At 44.5% G+C, this 18,540-nt stretch overlaps 1 protein-coding gene across 1 annotated transcript in view; it reads left to right on the forward strand.

Annotated features, from left to right (window-relative positions):
• Positions 1 to 18,540, forward strand: part of Pcsk2 (proprotein convertase subtilisin/kexin type 2) — a 302,691-nt gene that overhangs the window by 280,757 nt on the left and 3,394 nt on the right. The window contains exons 9-11 of the mRNA NM_012746.2: positions 370 to 585; positions 3,110 to 3,210; positions 8,278 to 8,505. Coding sequence (NP_036878.1) covers positions 370 to 585; positions 3,110 to 3,210; positions 8,278 to 8,505 — 545 coding nt within the window. The remainder of the gene's footprint in view (positions 1 to 369; positions 586 to 3,109; positions 3,211 to 8,277; positions 8,506 to 18,540) is intronic.

The following is an 18,540-nucleotide window of genomic DNA, read 5'->3' on the forward strand; positions in this document are numbered from 1 at the left end:
ATAATGAGCATGTTACCTTTTTCTGATGAGTTCTTTGGTGAATTTTAAGACTTTTTTTAAAAATCATTTTATTGGTAAATTTTAAGGTGCTGCTTCCAGCTTTTGGTAACCTCCTATTCTCAGCTAAAATTATAAATTCTGGTGACTTTATATCATTCTGAGCAACGATATCGTTCCCACTAGCTCCCATCAGGAGACTAATGTCTGGCCAGGTAAAATGAAGTGGGTTGTTTGAGCTGCATTAACTCAAATCTTGACCCTGCCTAAGCCAGGACCTTACCTGGAGAGGAAACCCTCCCTGAAGCCCAAGTCAAAGCCCTGCAGCTCCTCAATGTTGGACTTAGCATCATATCTTCCTTCCTCTGCCAGGGCCGTGGGGGCAAAGGCAGCATCTATGTGTGGGCCTCCGGGGACGGTGGCAGCTATGATGACTGCAACTGTGACGGCTATGCGTCAAGCATGTGGACCATCTCCATCAACTCGGCCATCAACGACGGCAGGACCGCCTTGTATGACGAGAGCTGCTCTTCCACCTTGGCCTCTACGTTCAGCAACGGGAGGAAGAGGAATCCCGAGGCCGGTGTGGTGAGTTCAAGCTGCTTCCTGACCAGTTCCCTTGTGACCAGGAGCCCCTCGGTAAGAGGTTTGTCTCCCGACTCTATCCCCTTCTCTTCATAAATTATCATGGCTTCTCGGGAGAACATCTGCTTTCTCCGTGTCCAGCTGTGCTTGACCAAGGTAGAGACCTACGTTCTGCAGATGAGAAGCGAGGTCATGTGATGAGCCTTTCCCACTTCATTTCCCATAGATCTCCTTGTTTTGATCCAAGTGATGATGAGCTCTGGCTTATCAATACGTTTCCCTGGCATGTCACTTAGGAGAATAACAATTTTAAGGACTGAGGCATCACATCACAAGTCCCAAGAAAACACCCCAGTAAGAAGTAAGAAACAGGGCTGGAGAGATGGCTCAGTGGTTAAGAGCACCGACTGCTCTTCCAGAGGTCCTGAGTTCAATTCCCAGCAACCACATGGTGGCTCACAACCATCCGTAATGGGATCTGATGTCCCCTTCTGGTGTGTCTGAAGACAGCTACAGTGTACTCATATACAAAATAAATAAATAAATCTTTAAAAAAAAAAAAAGTAAGAAACACCACCAGGCTAGGAATGATGCTGCAGACGGTAGAACTCTTGCCTTAGCATATACTTGAGCCTGATTTGGATCCCCAGTACAGAAAAATGATAATTATAATATCAGTGGGTGACTTATATGGCTTCTCCCCTCCTAACGGTGAGCAGCAAGCAGCACAGTTGTGTATTTCCTCAGGGGGAGAAAGTGTGATTTTATCAGATTATAAAACAGATCCATGACTTTAAGAGTCACAGGGTACACTCATTCTCATTCTCTCTCTCTCTCTCTCTCTCTCTCTCTCTCTCTCTCTCTCTCTCTCTCTCTCTCTCTCACACACACACACACACACACACACACACACACACACACACACACACACACACACACATCACCCCAGAGAAAACCATCTTCCTCCAGAGCAACTGGTGTAACAGTAACTGACCCCACATACGCCTTGGCTGCTGAGCACAATAAGCCTTTAAGGATCCCTCCCTCCCTTGCTACCTTGCTCACATTCCAGTCTTTCCTCAGTCTTCTATGCCAGACATTTGACATAAGGTTAAACTTGGCTGGCCTCCCACTGCCATTGAGACTCCTCTCCGAAAGAGTTCGGGAGCCTGGAACACGGTCATTATTACCCTTAGGGTTTCAACACCACAGTCTCCTCTGGTCTCTCAGCCTTGGCCAGTCAGCCTCATAGGTGATGGAGAGGAAGAAACCTTCTGCCTAGATGAGGTGTGCCCCTTAACAACTACTAACCCGTCTGTGGGCCTCCTAAGATTAGTGAAGAGGATATGCCTGCACCTTCCAAGCAGCATGGGACCTCAACGCCTCTGACTCATCCAAAGCCAAACAGAAGGGAACAGTGGAGGCCACCCCTCCCCCATGCTGTTCTGCTGTGGTACCTCACTCTAGCTTCTGGAAGCCTGGCCCTTACCCGAAGGCCCCAAGTGTCTTCAGCCCTTATCTAGGACCCTTGTTGTACTTGCCTGGTGAAGGGCCCTTTTTTAATATTGTAATTTTCCTTATAGACAGCTTTAAACCTTCCTAATTCTTTGTTCCTCAAGATAATAATAATAATAATAATAATAATAATAATAATAATCTCTCTTAGCTGGGTGGTGGTATACACACTTTGAATTCTAGCACTTGGGAGGCAGAGATAGGTGGATCACTGAGTTTGAGGCCAGCCTAGTGTACCGATTGACTTCCAGGACAGTCAAAGCTTCACAGAGAAACTCTGCCTCAGAAAATTTAAATAGAAATTAATTAATTAATTAATTAATACCTCTCTAGAGACCTTCCTAGTGCTGCAACCATTTAATACAGTTCCTCATATTGTCGTGACCCCTCCCCCAACTCTAAAGTTATTTTTGTTGCTACTTCATAACTGTAATTTTGCTAGTGTTATAAATATGGGATATGCAGGATATCTGATATGTGACCCCCAGGGCGGGGGGCATGAGCCACAGGTCGAGAATGGCTGCTACAGAGGGAGAATTTCTATGGTTAATACATGATCTCGAAAACTGTAGCTCTCACAAATATTGAAAATGAAATTGTTCTCATTTAACAGTCTGGTAGCACTCAAGTATCCACATCCTCCCATGAATAAAGCTTGGAGGTAACCAGCACATGTCAGGGTTTCTTGGCACGACTCAGAATCTCTTTGTAAATTTTAGACAGAGAAGAATATTTGTTTTGAGTAACCTGCCCTTCCTAGGTAGACTTCAGATATTTAGTCTACTATGGGGATGCCACTTTCCCTTCTGGAAGACAAAACTGCTAATACGAGTCATGATATCTCGGGATGGACTCATGATGATAAGTCCAAAGGCCGAGCTCAGTGCAGCCCAACCCACCACTATCAGCTGCTCACATAGTTTGCATAAGATAAATGGATGCCACTCTGAGCCTAGCCTGTCTGGAGTTCAGTGTGGTTCGTTCATTCATTATTCAATATCTTCTCTTCCAGGCTACCACAGACTTGTATGGCAACTGTACTCTGAGGCATTCTGGGACATCTGCAGCTGCTCCTGAGGCAGCTGGCGTGTTTGCATTGGCTTTGGAGGCTAAGTATGTTTCACCTTGGAGCTGGAAGCCAGCTCTGAAGGGTAGATTAGTGTGTGTCTCTCCACCCACATGCCACGGAGACAGGCATGGATGTGAGCGCCTAGAAAGTCAGGGGCCTAATGAATCCAGCTAGACATTTTTAAAAGGCTCATGGTCCTTACATGACACCCAGTCACACGCACACATCGTAAAACGATATGCCCGAAAGAGCGGATGTCTCCAACACCCACAATACAAGTCAGCAACTTATTTGCACACCAAAATACAGCACAAACACATTTCTTTCTTCGTGAAACCCTCCATTATATCCTGTGAGCTGCACAGCTGTTTTACTCCTGCTCTCAGTCAGCTAAAGGAAGGAACAACTATCGAGGTTGTTCCTGTACAAGGTGAATCCACTTCTCTGCACCGAGACAAAGCGGGTGAAGCTGTGCAGAATCGTCCAGGAAATATGCTTTACTGGGAAGCCCTGTAGGTGGCAGCTAAGAGATCATTTCCTGTGTTCTAACGGCCCACCAAGAGGCCATGTGGATGTAGCTCAGATTTAAGCATCAGTGGCAATACCTGTAGGGGTCCTGCTTACCTTCGCTGAGAAATCAGAGGCTGGACTTACATTCAAGGAGTAATTTACTGCTATACACAGAGATTATATGGGGAGTTCAGAGAATAGATCACCCAGCAACCTGTGAGAAGTTGGATTCAGGCTTCTCGGGTAGAGGAGTTAAGTTTCCATCCTTGTCAGAAGTTGCTAGGTAACCACAGTTTCTAGCACCAGTATCCAGGCAGGCTTGCTTTTCTCTCTCCACATATTCAGTATTCTCTTTGATCTGCAAAAGAAGCAAAAGTTAAGGAGGCTGAAAGTCCCAGATCTCAGGAGGCTGCAGCAGGGTAATATGGAATTTGAGGGCCAGCCTGGGCTACATGGAGAGACCCTGTCTCAAAAAACAAATCAAAAACAAAAAAACAGATAAACAAACAAAAACAGATGAAAGTGGCACACATTCATTGCTCCCTCTCTGTCTAAATGTTGATATTTCCAGCAAATGTGAGGTGTAAGTTTCAGGACAGCATGAGCGGAATACTGCTCAGAACTTGACTATAAAGGACAGATATCGCTGTCCTTCTAAGCCCAAAAGCCAAACCTTCCTCACACATGACAGCCATTTTCAGAAACTAAGATCAATCATCACAGGATCTCAGCAGATCCTGGGATCTAAGCTGGCTTTGCTCAGTCAGCTGTGAGCCCAAGTAAGTGTCTCTCTTCAGCCTTTCAACTTTACTAGACAAGTTTAGCACAGTTCTGGGGGGTAAGCAAACTGTCATTCCCTAGACATTACACACACAATGGACAGCCTCAGTAAGTTGGAGAGAGGAGACCACTAGAGTGCTATACAGATTTTCAGTCCTATACCAATCACCATTCTTTCTGCACACATGCTCAGTGCATGAGCTGTCCAAGAAACCCCACCCAGAGCTTTTATTTATCATTGAACTAGAGATGTTCAGGAGAGCACCTCATGCTTCAAAGGAAGATGATAAACAGTGTCACTAAGCTGGCGTTTTTCTCAGCCTGACTACTGGACCTAAAAAAAAAAAAAAAAAGCAAATCCTAGAGTCAGTAGCAATCCTGTGGAATTCAAACCTATCTGCTCTGAGATATGTTTTAACTATCCCTTGATGATTAAAAGATGCTGCCAAGATCCAGGACACCATCTTAAGCCCATGCTTTCTACTATTGGTCTATGGAGGAAATATCTGAGAGGTCCCCTTACTCCTGACTCTCAAACTCATAGCTTCCCCCATACTGATCCAGAAGATTGGGGAACCTGTATCTGACACTAGTGCCCAAGTGGTCCTGATTTGGGAGGTTTGAGGACCACAATGAAACTCTCTCTCTGGGAAAGCTCAGGGCCTACACTGCGGCTCCTGCAGCAGCCTGAGTTCCTGTATCGTGACAACTCTCATTGCTTCAACATTGGGTTGCCCACCTGTCCCCTAAGCTATAGACTGTGAAGGCAAGGAATTCCCTATGACAAAGCTATAATTAGTCCCATGCAAGGATGTGATAGGCATTCAATAGACACATTCAGAATATATCATATGCTGTACCTTCCCACACACATGAAGAGCTGGTCACATTAGCTATTCGATCGCCTCCGACACAGCAGCCTTTAATACTGTGGCGCTTTACAGTTTTACTCTGCCATTATGTAATAGCTGTTGCCTGTGACTCTTGAGCTGATATTTCAGGGTTAAAGCTTTAGGGCAAGTTCTTGAAATATCTATTTGACAGAACAATATATTCTACCAATTCTGAAACTTTTCAAAGCGGCAATTGTGGGGAACCGAATTTTACTTGCAGGCGTACAAAAATTTCTGCGGCACTCAGGGTTAAATGAGTCTGCCCTGTTCCCATTTATCTCAGAAGTGAGAGGTTCTCTGCTGTTTCACACACCCCCCGACCAAACTTGAGCAGAGCGGTGAGGTGAACATCCCCAAACACTGGGGACATAACTTTGTATGGTGGACATAAAACCTCCCCCTGCTGGCCTGCCCTTGGGTCCCTCAGATTCTCATTTGTCAGCGCTTCTAGCATTTGTAAGCTCAGAATCCCATTCTAGAAAAACATTGCAGTTAGCTGCAATCGGCTTCTGGATAGGCCAGACGTGTTCACAATCTTCCCAAAAGTGTTGAGCTGCCTCGAACCGTCTCCCTTGAAGGCTCAGGTGTTTGGGAGAATGAGGCTTGCCAGAGATCTTTGGCTCAGGTTCAGAGTTTCAGACCAATGCACTTTGAATGTGTTGAAATTTTGCCAAATAAGTTATATCATTCCTGTCCTTCCAATTGCTTGGCTCCTTTAAAAAAAAAAATCATCGTCCTTTTGATTGGTTAGCTTCTGAAGACAACAGTAGTTCACAGGATTGCCTTTTCCCCTCCATGACCTTTAGCAAAAAAATTAATTCTGCATACAGCCCAACACACCAACCCCAAATGACTCATGGAAATGCTAACATCATTTTTTTTCCCAGAGCTAAGGACTGAACCCAGGGCCTTGAGCTTGCTAGGCAAGCGCTCTACCACTGAGCTAAATCCCCAACCCCCTGCTAATATCATTTTAAATCCAGGCACTGTCTTTCTCTTCTAGTCTAATCTACTTTATCAATTAATTATTATTAAGTTTTGAGACATTCTCCTGGTGCATCCCAAGCAACTCTCAAATGTCAGTCATCCTCCCGCTGCCCCTCAAATGCTAGGATTGCCTGGATTGCGATCCTGTCTGTTAGAATCCTGTGGGGAGGTTAACGCTCTCCAGCAGCTACTTCTCACTCCCAGAGGCTAGGGTTTAATTTGTCTGTGATGAGGACTGAGTGGAGGGACTTCGAATCCCACCAGAGAGATCCTGCAGCCCAGATTGATTACCTGTGCGGTAAATTGATTTCCTAGCCCACAAAGAAGTCACAACTTGCATTACTAAAAGCTGACACTGAGCAGTAATGGACACTGGTTTCCAAAGACGGTAGTGAAAGTTGTCAAGGTACTGCCCTGTGCCTTGGGCACACTGAAGGTATTGGCCTTGCCATAAACTGACAGCTTCCTTAGTGCACTGGGTAGTGAGCACCTTGATTAAGAAATCATACACTGCAAGCACCAGAAAGTGCACCTTATATTTTCCTTCAGTCATGACACCCCAAACTAACCTTAATCGATTCCCGACACCATAAATTAGTTGTCTCTGGTTTTATGCCTTAAACAAAGGGAATCATATAATATGTCCCCTATACTGGTTTATTTTCCCTTGCTATAATAAAATACCTGATGCTAGGTACTCAACAAAGAAAAGTGGTTTGTTAGCTCACAGATTTGGAAATGAAAGACCAAGACCAAGTGCCTCATCAGTTTAAACCTACTCTGATAGACAGTGGTCATGACAGAAGCACAAGATTGAGGAAGGAATCACATGATTAAACAGGAAGCCAGAGAGTGGGGAAGAGCTGTGTCTGGTCCTTTGTAACCCCTTCTCCAGCCAGAGCACCATAAGAATCCTATCAATGTTTCCAGAAGGCAGTGCCCACCATGACCCACTCCCCTTCACCCCACAAAATCTCTTAAAGCTTCCAACCCTCTTCCAGCAATGACGCGCTGAGGACCAATCTTCCAACACACAATCCTGTAGGGATTCACTCAATCCTATCTCAACCACAGCGTTCTCTTCTCTCCCTGGCTTCAGTATTTTGGTAAAACTTGTCAATAGCAGGCTAGGGAGGCAGCTGCATTGCCTGAGTACTTGCCAAACATATGCAGGTTCCTGAGATCAATCCCAGTACCACATAAACTGGATGTGGTAGCCTATAATCCTCGTACTCGGGAGGTAGAGGCAGGAGAATCAAGAATTCAAGGTCATCTTCAACTGCATAGACAGTTTGACGTCAAAGTTATGTGAAAGAGACCCTGTCTCCAAAAAAAAAAGAAGAAGAAGACATTTCTACATATTATTAGAAATAATCATAAACCATTCATTTTCTTTTTGGTATAGTATTCCACATTCCACAAGTTGTAACGCAAAAATGTATTCTATTATAGTGAGTAATTATAAGAACCACAATTTAGAGCCATGAATAGTCTATTGTACTTAGCTGCTGCATATGTGCACATTTGACCAGATACATATCTAAGAAAGGAATTACTAAGCTATGCCGTGCACATTGACAACCTTAGTAGATGTAGCCTATTGTTTTTCAACGATTTTACACATATCAGAAAGTGTGAGTTCCAATCGCTCCACATCTTTGTCAACACTTGGTATACCAGTCCTTTTCATCTGAAGTTGCTCCAATATGTGTACAAAGTGCTCTCTAGAAATACATTTTAAAAGTAAGAACAGCAACAATAATTTTAATCGACATGCACAGTGGTTCTAAATAGTGCATGAACGCCTTCCTTGAGTTAAAAGTTCCCAGATGTTCCAAAATCTCCTAAGGGGATGTGTCTTGAGCATGTCTTACCTCAGTCATGTGTCTCTTCCTCCCTCACACTTGTCTTTGTTCTGCCCTCTCTGCCTCCCACAACCAGCGTGGATCTGACCTGGCGAGACATGCAACATCTGACAGTGCTCACCTCCAAGCGGAACCAGCTTCACGATGAGGTTCATCAGTGGCGACGGAATGGGGTTGGCCTGGAATTCAATCACCTCTTTGGCTACGGAGTCCTTGATGCAGGTGCCATGGTGAAAATGGCTAAAGACTGGAAAACTGTCCCAGAGAGATTCCACTGTGTGGGAGGCTCGGTGCAGAACCCTGAGTAAGTAGGGGCAGAACTTTACTGCCATGTGTGGAAGGTACCCACTGATGACAGTCCCAGAGTCCCTCTCCACAACAGGAAATGCCCTGGATTTCATCTGGGACAATCAACTTCTGGGCACAGCTATAGAGATGCACAACTGTGCAGGAAGCATGACCCAGGACAGAGCTGTGTAGCCTGTGTTGTAGCTGTTTCCATAGATTACAGCATTATTTTTAGCACAGATTAATCAACCAATCTAGCAAGCATGCAGATCGGTAATAAAACATGGCTAATATCCCAGAGGCACCCCATAATCTCTTCCATCATTGTCTCCCCAAGAGCAGTCACTATTCCAACTCCATTGGGCGGTTTTGCTATTCTACACTTAATACAAATGGAACCTACATTGTGTTCTCTTTTATATCTATCTTCTTATGTGGAAAATTGTATTTCTGAGATTTGACCACATTCAGTGTATGCTTGTAGTTTATGTTGACTGTCAAAGAGCGATCCAGTATAGGCCTGTCACTACTGTTCACTCTATTCATGGGACAAGGGAATGGCTTGATGTTTTCCCTCGTGGGGTAACCTATGACTTAGAGGCATCTGGATGAGTTCCCTACACAGAAGCCATTGATTCAGTCAAATACAACTACTCTCCATCCCCCTTCCCCTGTGTGACAAGACAATTGGTCAGTAAAGAGACCTCATCATTTAATTTCTTTCTATCCTTATTGATCCATTAAGCTAATACAGAAGCTAATGATTTCTGTATTCCGTACCATATCATGAAAAATCACAGAATGCAAGGATTTGTTTGTAGGGAGCCGTGTTGAGATAAGAGATCACGTTGTAGTATAAGCTAACTTTAGCTCACAATCCTCCTGCCTCAGCCTCCAGAGTCCTGGGATTTTTGCGGTGTGTTCCATAGCAGAAATTTTATTTGAGTTTTGATAAGTATTTGCACCTGGGGAACTAGCACCCATAGAAAGATAGCATATCCCACCCACCTGGATATGTTCCTCATGTTCACTTACAATCAGAACACATACTCCACCTACAGCCATTATTAATACCAATTCTGGTGTTCAGATAGAATCAAATCACATAGGTGCTTCTGTTTCGTATTTATTCCACTCAACATTAAAGTTGTGAGATGCGCCCCCATTGTTGCATGTAGTAATCTCTCATTCCCTCTCATTGATGAGTTTGTCATTGGGAGGATTCACCCCTATGATGTATGCCACTTAAATCTCCCCCTCTGTCCCCTTCAAGCACCTCCCACTCCTGCCTTTTCTGATGATCACCTGAACTTACAGAGACCTAGTCAGACTAAGAGGGCACCCTCTTCTGTTTCTCTTTGGTCTTGGATGCTCTGCAGCTATTGTAGTCAGTAGCCTGGTCCTGAATTCAAATCTGCACTTTGACAATTTAGCTCTCACCACTGAGCTTTTGACCTTTATGACTCTCTTTGCCAATCTCTAGTCTTTGTAATCTGACCCCATTGGCAGTATGGAATCTACAAACCCCATCCCAATATAATGTTTTTTAACTTATTAGAGAAAATGTATAGGGAGACAAAGCCAATTTTTTTGAAAACACTACAGTGTTTTTAAAAGTTGTTCTGTGATAACGTAATGCGGGCTCTTTTCTATAAACAAGTTGAACAAAATGTTCTAATGCCCATCAAATTTACTGTGTGCATCTAACATACACAATACATTCAGAGCAGTGATGAGGGAAGGAAGTACTTCTGTGAAGCCAGGCAGAGTGCCACACACCTGTGATCTCAGCACTGGGGAGACTGAGGCAGGAGAATTACAAAGCCTAAGTCACACAACAAGATTCTGTCTTTTCAAAAGACTCCTGCAAGATGCATGCAATATGAGATATGAAAAGCTCTGGCTCTCACAACAGGTATGAGAACATGCTGGGACCACTCTGTATCAGGCGGTACAGTCATGAACCAAACGGAAGCAAAGTTTTCCTTATACTTCAGTGAAGGTTAAGATGCAGAGGGTTTTTCTCCCGTGTGAATGAATATGCTTGCATTTTTTTGAGCACCAAAAGGGCATCTTCTTTTATTCCTAATGTGACAATGAAACTAATGCCTCTTTCCTTACCAAATTTCTGACACAATATAAAGCCAGCACCTGGTGGACACATAATGAGTGTATCTTTGCCTCTTCCTCTCACCCATGATTTCAAACACTCCTAGTTCACACTTTATGGGAAAAAAGATGATAATCCCTTAAAGTTCAGGAAGAAGTAACTGTCAGGTTCCTGTGTGGATCCCAATTTGTGCCTTATGTTTAATGCTTTCTCAAGTGGAAAGACTTGGAAGTTCATCCTCCAGTGAACTAGCATATTCTTATGAGGGGAAACCCACCAGTGAGTAAGCATCCTCCCCTAGTTCATCATCCTTCCACTGATGACCAATCTCCATAAATGAGCATTCCCCCCGGGGATGAGCATTCTCCTTAGACGAACAGTCATTGTGAGCATCCTCCCATGGGTGAGCATCCTCCCATGGGTGAGCATCCTCCCATAGGTGAGCACCTCCCATGGATGAGCATCTCCCATAGGTGAACATCCTCCCATAGGTGAACATCCCCCCATAGGTGAGCACCTCCCATGGATGAGCATCTCCCATAAGTGAACATCCTCCCATAGGTGAACATCCTCCCATAGGTGAGCATCCTCCCATAGGTGAGCATCTCCCATAGGTGAACATCCTCCCATAGGTGAATATCATCCCCTGGGTAAACATCCTCCTTTGGTGACCATCCTCACTGTATAAAAAAATACATCCTGCAGAGCCTCCAAACTTCCCTCAAAGCCATTCCATGATTTCATAAAAAGCTCACTTCATCAGCACTAAATAGCAAAGCAAAGATTCAGACCAGGTCCCATAATAATCTAAAAGCACAAGCCTCAAGCAATTGTTATAGATCCTGTATCAGCCACAAAAGACATTATATGCATTTAAGGCAGCCTCAGAGCATCAAATACATCAGTGTTTATTAAGAAAAGAAAGGTCAGGGGTTGGGGATTTAGCTCAGTGGTAGAGCACTTGCCTAGGAAGCGCAAGGCCCTGGGTTCTGTCCCCAGCTCCGAAAAAAAAGGACCAAAAAAAAAAAAGAAAAGAAAAAGAAAAAGAAAAATGAAAAGAAAGGTCAGAACTTCCCCCTTGGATTGATTTGACCTAGAGCAAGCCCAAGTTTGAATTCTCCATTTCTCTCCCTGTGTCTTTTATCCATACGTCGCTTATAGTTACTGGATTGTTTGTGTCTGTGTTTGGGTCTTCATCTGTGTCTGTGTCTGGCTGTGGCTATGGTTGTGGTTGTATCTGGTTGTGTCTGTATTTCTGTCTGGGTCTACGACTGTGTCTGTGTTTGGTTGTGACTGTGTCTGGCTATAGCTATAGCTATATCTGTGTCAAGCTATGTCTGTGCATCTGGCTGTAGCTATATCTGTGTCTATGTCTTGCTGTAGCTGTGACTGTGTCTATATCTGTTTCTGTGGCTGGATCTATGTGTCTGTGTCTGTATCTGTGTTTCTCCCTGGTGTCTGTCTATGTCTGTGTCTGTGTCTGTGTCTGGATCTATGTGTCTGTGTCTGTGACTGAGTCTGTGTCTGTGACTACAACTTTATCTATGTCTGTCTGTGTCTGTGACTGGGTCTGTGTCTGTGTCTGTGACTACAACTTTATCTATGTCTGGCTGTGTCTGTGCCTGTGCCTGTGTCTGTGACTGGGTCTGTGTCTGTGTCTGTGTCTATGTCTGTGTCTGTGTCTGTGTCTGTGTCTGTGTCTGTGTCTGTGACTGTGTCTGTGCCTGTGTCTGTGTCTGTGTCTGTGTCTGTGTCTGTGTCTATGTCTGTGTCTGTGTCTATATCTGTGTCTGTGTCTGTGTCTGTGTCTGTGTCTGTGTCTGTGTCTATGTCTGTGTCTGTGTCTATATCTGTGTCTGTGTCTGTGTCTGTGTCTGTGTCTGTGACTGTGTCTGTGCCTGTGTCTGTGTCTGTGTCTGTGTCTGTGTCTGTGTCTGTGTCTGTGTCTGTGTCTGTGTCTATGTCTGTGTCTGTGTCTATATCTGTGTCTGTGTCTGTGTCTGTGTCTGTGACTGTGACTGTGTCTGTGTCTGTGACTGTGTCTGTGTCTGTGACTGTGACTGTGTCTGTGACTGTGTGTCTGTGTCTGTGACTGTGTCTGTGACTGTGTCTGTGACTACAACTTTATCTATGTCTGGCTGTGTCTGTGTCTGTGTCTGTGACTGTGTCTGTGCCTGTGTCTGTGTCTGTGTCTGTGTCTGTGTCTGTGTCTGTGTCTATATCTGTGTCTGTGTCTGTGTCTGTGTCTGGATCTGTGTCTGTGTCTGTGTATGTGTCTGTGTCTGTGACTGGGTCTGTGTCTGTGTCTGTGCCTGTGCCTGTGCCTGTGTCTGTGTCTGTGTCTGTGTCTGTGTCTATATCTGTGTCTGTGTCTGTGACTGTCTGTGTCTGTGTCTGTGTCTGTGTCTGTGCCTGTGTCTGTGTCTGTGTCTGTGTCTGTGTCTGTGTCTGTGTCTATGTCTGTGTCTGTGTCTATATCTGTGTCTGTGTCTGTGTCTGTGTCTGTGACTGTGACTGTGTCTGTGACTGTGTGTCTGTGTCTGTGACTGTGTCTGTGACTGTGTCTGTATCTGTGTCTGTATCTGTTTGTGGCTGACTCTGGCTCTGGCTGTTCCTATTGCTGTGTATGTGCCTATGTTTGCCTGATGTTTAACTGTCCCTAGCAAAAGGATTTAGTCAGTGTTTATTAAGCAGCATCACATGAGGAAGGAAAGGGCTACTTTACAGCAATCTTTAACAGTTTTACAAGGTATTAAGCAATTTACTTTGGCTCATCCCAGAGCATTCAATACTGCAAGCATGAGTCTATTAAATAATACCAACATTTATTGCAGGTATTTGGTGTGTAAGATTGGTTTTGACCTGTTTGTTGCTTTCAAAAAAAATAGTTATATTAACACACATGCACTGCTCTCTGGCCCAGGGCGTGGAAAAGCATGTGACTTAAGCTCAAAGTTATACATTAGCTTAAGTTGTAAACGCAGATTACATGGGAAATCCAAGGTTAGTAAGATTGGTTGTTAAGCTGTCTTCTAAAAGGCAAGTTAAACAAAGGCTAAGTGCACAGCAGAATGTCGGGTTAAACTTAAGGAACTTGAGATTGTATTCTTAACTTGGCCGTAAGGTCCAGGAAAAGCTCCAGTCTCTTAGAAATAACAGTTCTTTTCATAAAATTGTATCATTACAGATAGACATAGTCAGATAGATAGATAGATAGATAGATAGATAGATAGATAGATAGATAGATAGATAGATGCTAAAAATTGCTACTCTAAAGAGTTCCTGAGAGCTTATGCACACATTTCATTTGACATTACTAGCTGAGGAGGTGTGTTCTATCACAGTTACTTTTTACAGATGAGGAAGCTGAGGTGCAGAGAGCATAAGAAATACGTTCAGGGTCAAAGGACACCAAACCAAAGGAAAGGCCAAGGCCCAGACTCTTTTCATTCTATGATATTGGCCTTAATTCATTGACCAAGTGACCTCTGTGCCATCATGCTCCATACCAGGCTATGTGGCAGTCCTGCTGAAAGCTCAGCGGCATCTTCATGGGTCAGGACAGGAGGCTGGCAAAGGTTGAAGTCACACAAATGGTCACATAACTACTGAGTGGTCAAGATTGGGTTTGAGTGAAAGCTATATAGGGCCTTACGTGTCTCAGTGAGTCTGCACGGACAGAGGTGAAACCTGGGGAATTTTTCTAATAAGAAGTCTCCTGAAGACTTTGAAAACCTACCTATAGAGAGCTCCCAAAAATCCACAACTGTCATTGCACTGTGAAGCATCCAGTGTCCTTTGGGAGTAGCAAACTCCCAAACAGAGAGCATTGAAACACTGTCTGCCTGGGATCGACTTAGGGATCGACCCTATTCAGCACGACTAACGGTACCTGAAGTCAATTATTGAAGCCTTAACCACTGCGTCTCTTGGTAGAGTCTAGAAGAATTTCTTGGAAAATTTGGAGGCTTCAAAGCTTTCTAAGAGGTGAAGTGTTTTATATCTACACCATCCAAAAGAGTAGTGTTCTATTGAGCACTAGAGATGCTAAAAGCACAACTGAGTAACTACAGTCCCCATTCAACCTGATTCCTATGCACTAAGGTTCCTAGGACAGTTCCTTCTTGGCAGAAGAGTTGCTGAACAGGCTAAGCAGAATGGGAAATTGCAATTTGATAACATCAGCTCCATGCAGAGTGTCAAGAATGTGAGGCTAGAGCACCTGGCCAAACGTAACAGTCTTGGGCGTCCCTTGTGCTCCTGTCACTGGAAGAGCCACCGCTCATTTACCTCACACAGAGGGCCACAGCAACAGCATCAGAGCTCAGAGGCTGAACAGGAGAGCTTGGTGGACAACATAGGGTTGACCGTGCCACTTGGTAGAGAAGACGCCCGGTGACCTGAAATCACTTCCAAGGAGCTCTGATAGATAGCCTCCAAACAGCCGCTTTCCACATCACTCGGGCTGCACAGAAAACAGAGGGTGAGGTGGAGAGGGCTCTGAGAGCCGTGATTGTCAGGTATATGGATTTCCACAGCATTTATCTTTCCAGAGAAGGAGTCAATTTGAAAAGCAATTTTCTAAAGAACTTTATCAAGAGAGTCAGTGAAGGGTGCTCAAGGAGGATCAAAGGGAAGAGAAAACCGGCTGTGACCAGCTGTGCCAGCCATGTGCAAAGAACAGAATGAACTCTGCTGCCCCATTACCTGCACAGAGGGTAGCGCTGAGCTCAGGCCAGCCACTCACTCCTCCCTCCGGCTGTGAACCCTAAGGAAACCATTGCTGCAGTTCCTCTAGCTGAGTGTGTGCTCCAGCTGAGTTCCAGGGGAATTGGGGGTCGGGAGGGAGCGTTAAAAGCTGATATGAACGTCAGGGGTGGTCTGGAGAAGAGTGAGAAGAACGTGCTTTGCCCCGTAACAGCTGTGCAATCCAGCTGCACCAGTGTCTTCCTGGGTGGGTCATTGGGCACCTACTGTGCATACAGAAGAGGAACCCTAAATGGATCCCCCACTAGGAGTCCCCACAAATGCAACGCCTTAGGCATTTTATACACTTGAAAAAGAGTGGCTGGTGTCTGTGACTAATAAAATAATCACAATAGAGCTGGATCCGTCACACAAGGACATTCCATGGAGTGCACCGGGAAACGTCTGCTTCTAGGCAGGAGTCAACTGACTGCTTGCTTAAAGCAAAATATAGCAGAATAAAGATGGGAGGCACCTATCTTTTGGGGGTTTGCTTTGTTTTTTTGTTTTTGTATAGGACTTGGGCACTGGGCTTTTGTGCATGTCCTCCTGTGGGGTGAGCTGCTCTGAAGTGTCCTGCTGAGTGTTTGCATTGAAGACTGTCCAGACACAGCCTCTGAATGGGCACTCTGTGAGGGTTCGAAATATCTACCTCACAGCCACTTCCTATTTTAACTTCTTTAAGCACAGATCTTGGTTTGGGTTTTTTTTTTTTTTCATTTAGAATTAACTTTTTTTCCTATTTTCTTTGTATAAAAATAAGATGACACCGCTGTAGCAAAATCAAAATACAAGTGGGAACAATAAATAAATAAATAAATAAATAAATAAATAAATAAATAAATAAATAAATAAATAAATAAATAAGAAACCCCTGGAAAGTACATTTATCCTCCAGTGTGAGGGTGTGGGGCGGACTTTGCTTCAGAACCACAGATGCTTGGGACATCGATGGATACCCCTGTTCCTTCTGTAACAGTATCCGGCAAGCCTATGACATACCTGTGACATACCCTCCTGCATGCTCCAGCTCATCTCTAGATATTTATTTAAAGGAACATGTGCTGATTTAGAGATTCCTTACACTGTGCTGGTCAGGGAACAATGATGCATACTCAATACACATGGGATCTTCTCCCTGAGCTTCCCCATCTGTCATTGGTTGATGCCATGAATTAGCAAGCCATGGATTAGGAACTGTATCATCTCAGTTCTGCAGAGGCCACGGCACTCCCAAAGCTCCTGCCTGTGAGAAGAGAGCGCTGTCCTTTCTTTTCTGTAGTACTGAAGTTGAACCCAGGGCAGCTGTAAACAGTCTGGGCAAGCGCTCTACCACTGAGCCATACCCCCAGCAAGGAGTCCCCTCTCTGCCAAGCTCTGGGATTCACGTCGGTCTTTTAATTTCAAAGATCTTAACATTCCAAAGCAATCCAATTAAGCATGTCTTCTTTGGGGACCCTAGTTCCTGTACAGTAAGCAGTTTATATATCATGGGATCACAGGAGGTGGAAGAGCAGAAATTTCCCCATGGCTCCAGACAAGCCATACTCCCCAAGCATGGCTTTCTGATTCCTGTACACTTTCCAACCTCCTCAGCTTCTAAGAAATTTTGTAATTCCTAACAAAAATTTATGTGTTTGTTCCCACCCAAGTCTGTCTGTCCTTTGGCTGTAATAACCTTCCAATGCTTGTATCCATTTCCCTCCATTTCTTCCTAAACCCACTCACTCTCACAAGTGCACAGTGCCCCAGCTCAAAACGCTGGGCAGGAAGTAGCTGGCCCTTGTTTCTGTTGCCCTTGTCAGCTGGTTGACACTTCTTGCTTTGTCTCTGTCTCTAACGTCTGCCCTAAGTGGGGTGGAGCAGAATTTCAGAGAAACAGACAGCATGATGGACAGCTAACCTCTGCACACTGGAAGTCAAGGCAGTGCCAGCATAGCTCTCTGTACAAGGACTTTTCAGCTTTTGTTTGTCTAATTTCATCTTTTGAGATAGTGACTAACTTGACACTTATTCCTGTTGACCTTGAACTCCCAGCAAGCCTTCTGCTTCTGCCTCCCAAGTCCTGACGTTACAGGAACAAAAGGAACTAAAATGATTGAAGTTACAAGACAGAATGGTCCAGTATTCTCTGCAGACAAGAACGACATGAGTGTCTACACTGGGTGGCAACCGTGATGGTGTTGCAGGGATGAGAAGGTACCTGGGCGTGGAGCCTGAGGACCAATTTGAATATATATGCTTTACAGATGGGAGGCTTTCCAGAGAGCCCCTGTTGGGAGTGAACAGTTCAGATTAAGCCAGAAGGACCTGAGAAGGATGTGCTATCAGGTGTGTGCACCTGTGACCTGAGCCACTGGGACTCTGGACCATCAATGGCACTGAACAAGATGCTCCCCTTTGATCTGAAGCACGTGTGCTTCTGCCATATGTATATTTTTCCAGCCAGGCATCTTCAGAGCCCTGAGGAAAGTGGTCCAGACAAGGGAGCAGCAGAGTTAATGTTCACACAGCCGGAGAAGGGATGGGCTCTGGACCAGGCATCTACTAAATCTATCTACTGAATCCCTTCAGCTGCAGAATGCCTGGATCTTAGGTTTGGCTCAATGTGAATTTCTCTCCTTCTATCATAAAAGGTCACCTCATAAAAGGTCACCTCATAAAAGGTCACCTCAGCACTAGAGCGGCTCTCTCACTTGAAGGACTCAGTCACAGAGACTCTAGTGGGTGTTGTGCTGCAGATATACACTGAGCTAAACTGCCTCCCCTGCCTCTAATCCTGAGACAATCAAAGAAACACATCCTGTTTTGTTTTGTTTTGTTTTGTTTTGTTTTGTTTTGTTTTGTTTTCAAAAAGAAGTAATGTCACTTTTCTACCAAATTTTTTTACAAACTCATTTGAAAAGGGAATGTCCTTGAGTCACTCTAGTCCTAAGTACCCTGGATCTAATTGGAACAGAAAAGCAACTTCCCTGTGCCCAGAGGCCTGTCTCCTGGGTGGATTGAATCATTAAGATAATAGACTCTTTTATTGGTGGTGGTTGTTTGTTCAGTTTTGCTTTGTTTTGAGACAAGGCCTTTATTGTAGCCTAGCATCAACTTGAATTTGTTATGTAGCCCAGGCTAGCATGAAACTCATGATCCTCCTGCTAGCTTCCTATGTACTGGGATCTCCAGTGTGCACCTCTATGCCCG

This window comes from Rattus norvegicus, chromosome 3 (assembly GCF_036323735.1).
Source record: "Rattus norvegicus strain BN/NHsdMcwi chromosome 3, GRCr8, whole genome shotgun sequence".
Classification (NCBI taxonomy): domain Eukaryota; kingdom Metazoa; phylum Chordata; class Mammalia; order Rodentia; family Muridae; genus Rattus; species Rattus norvegicus.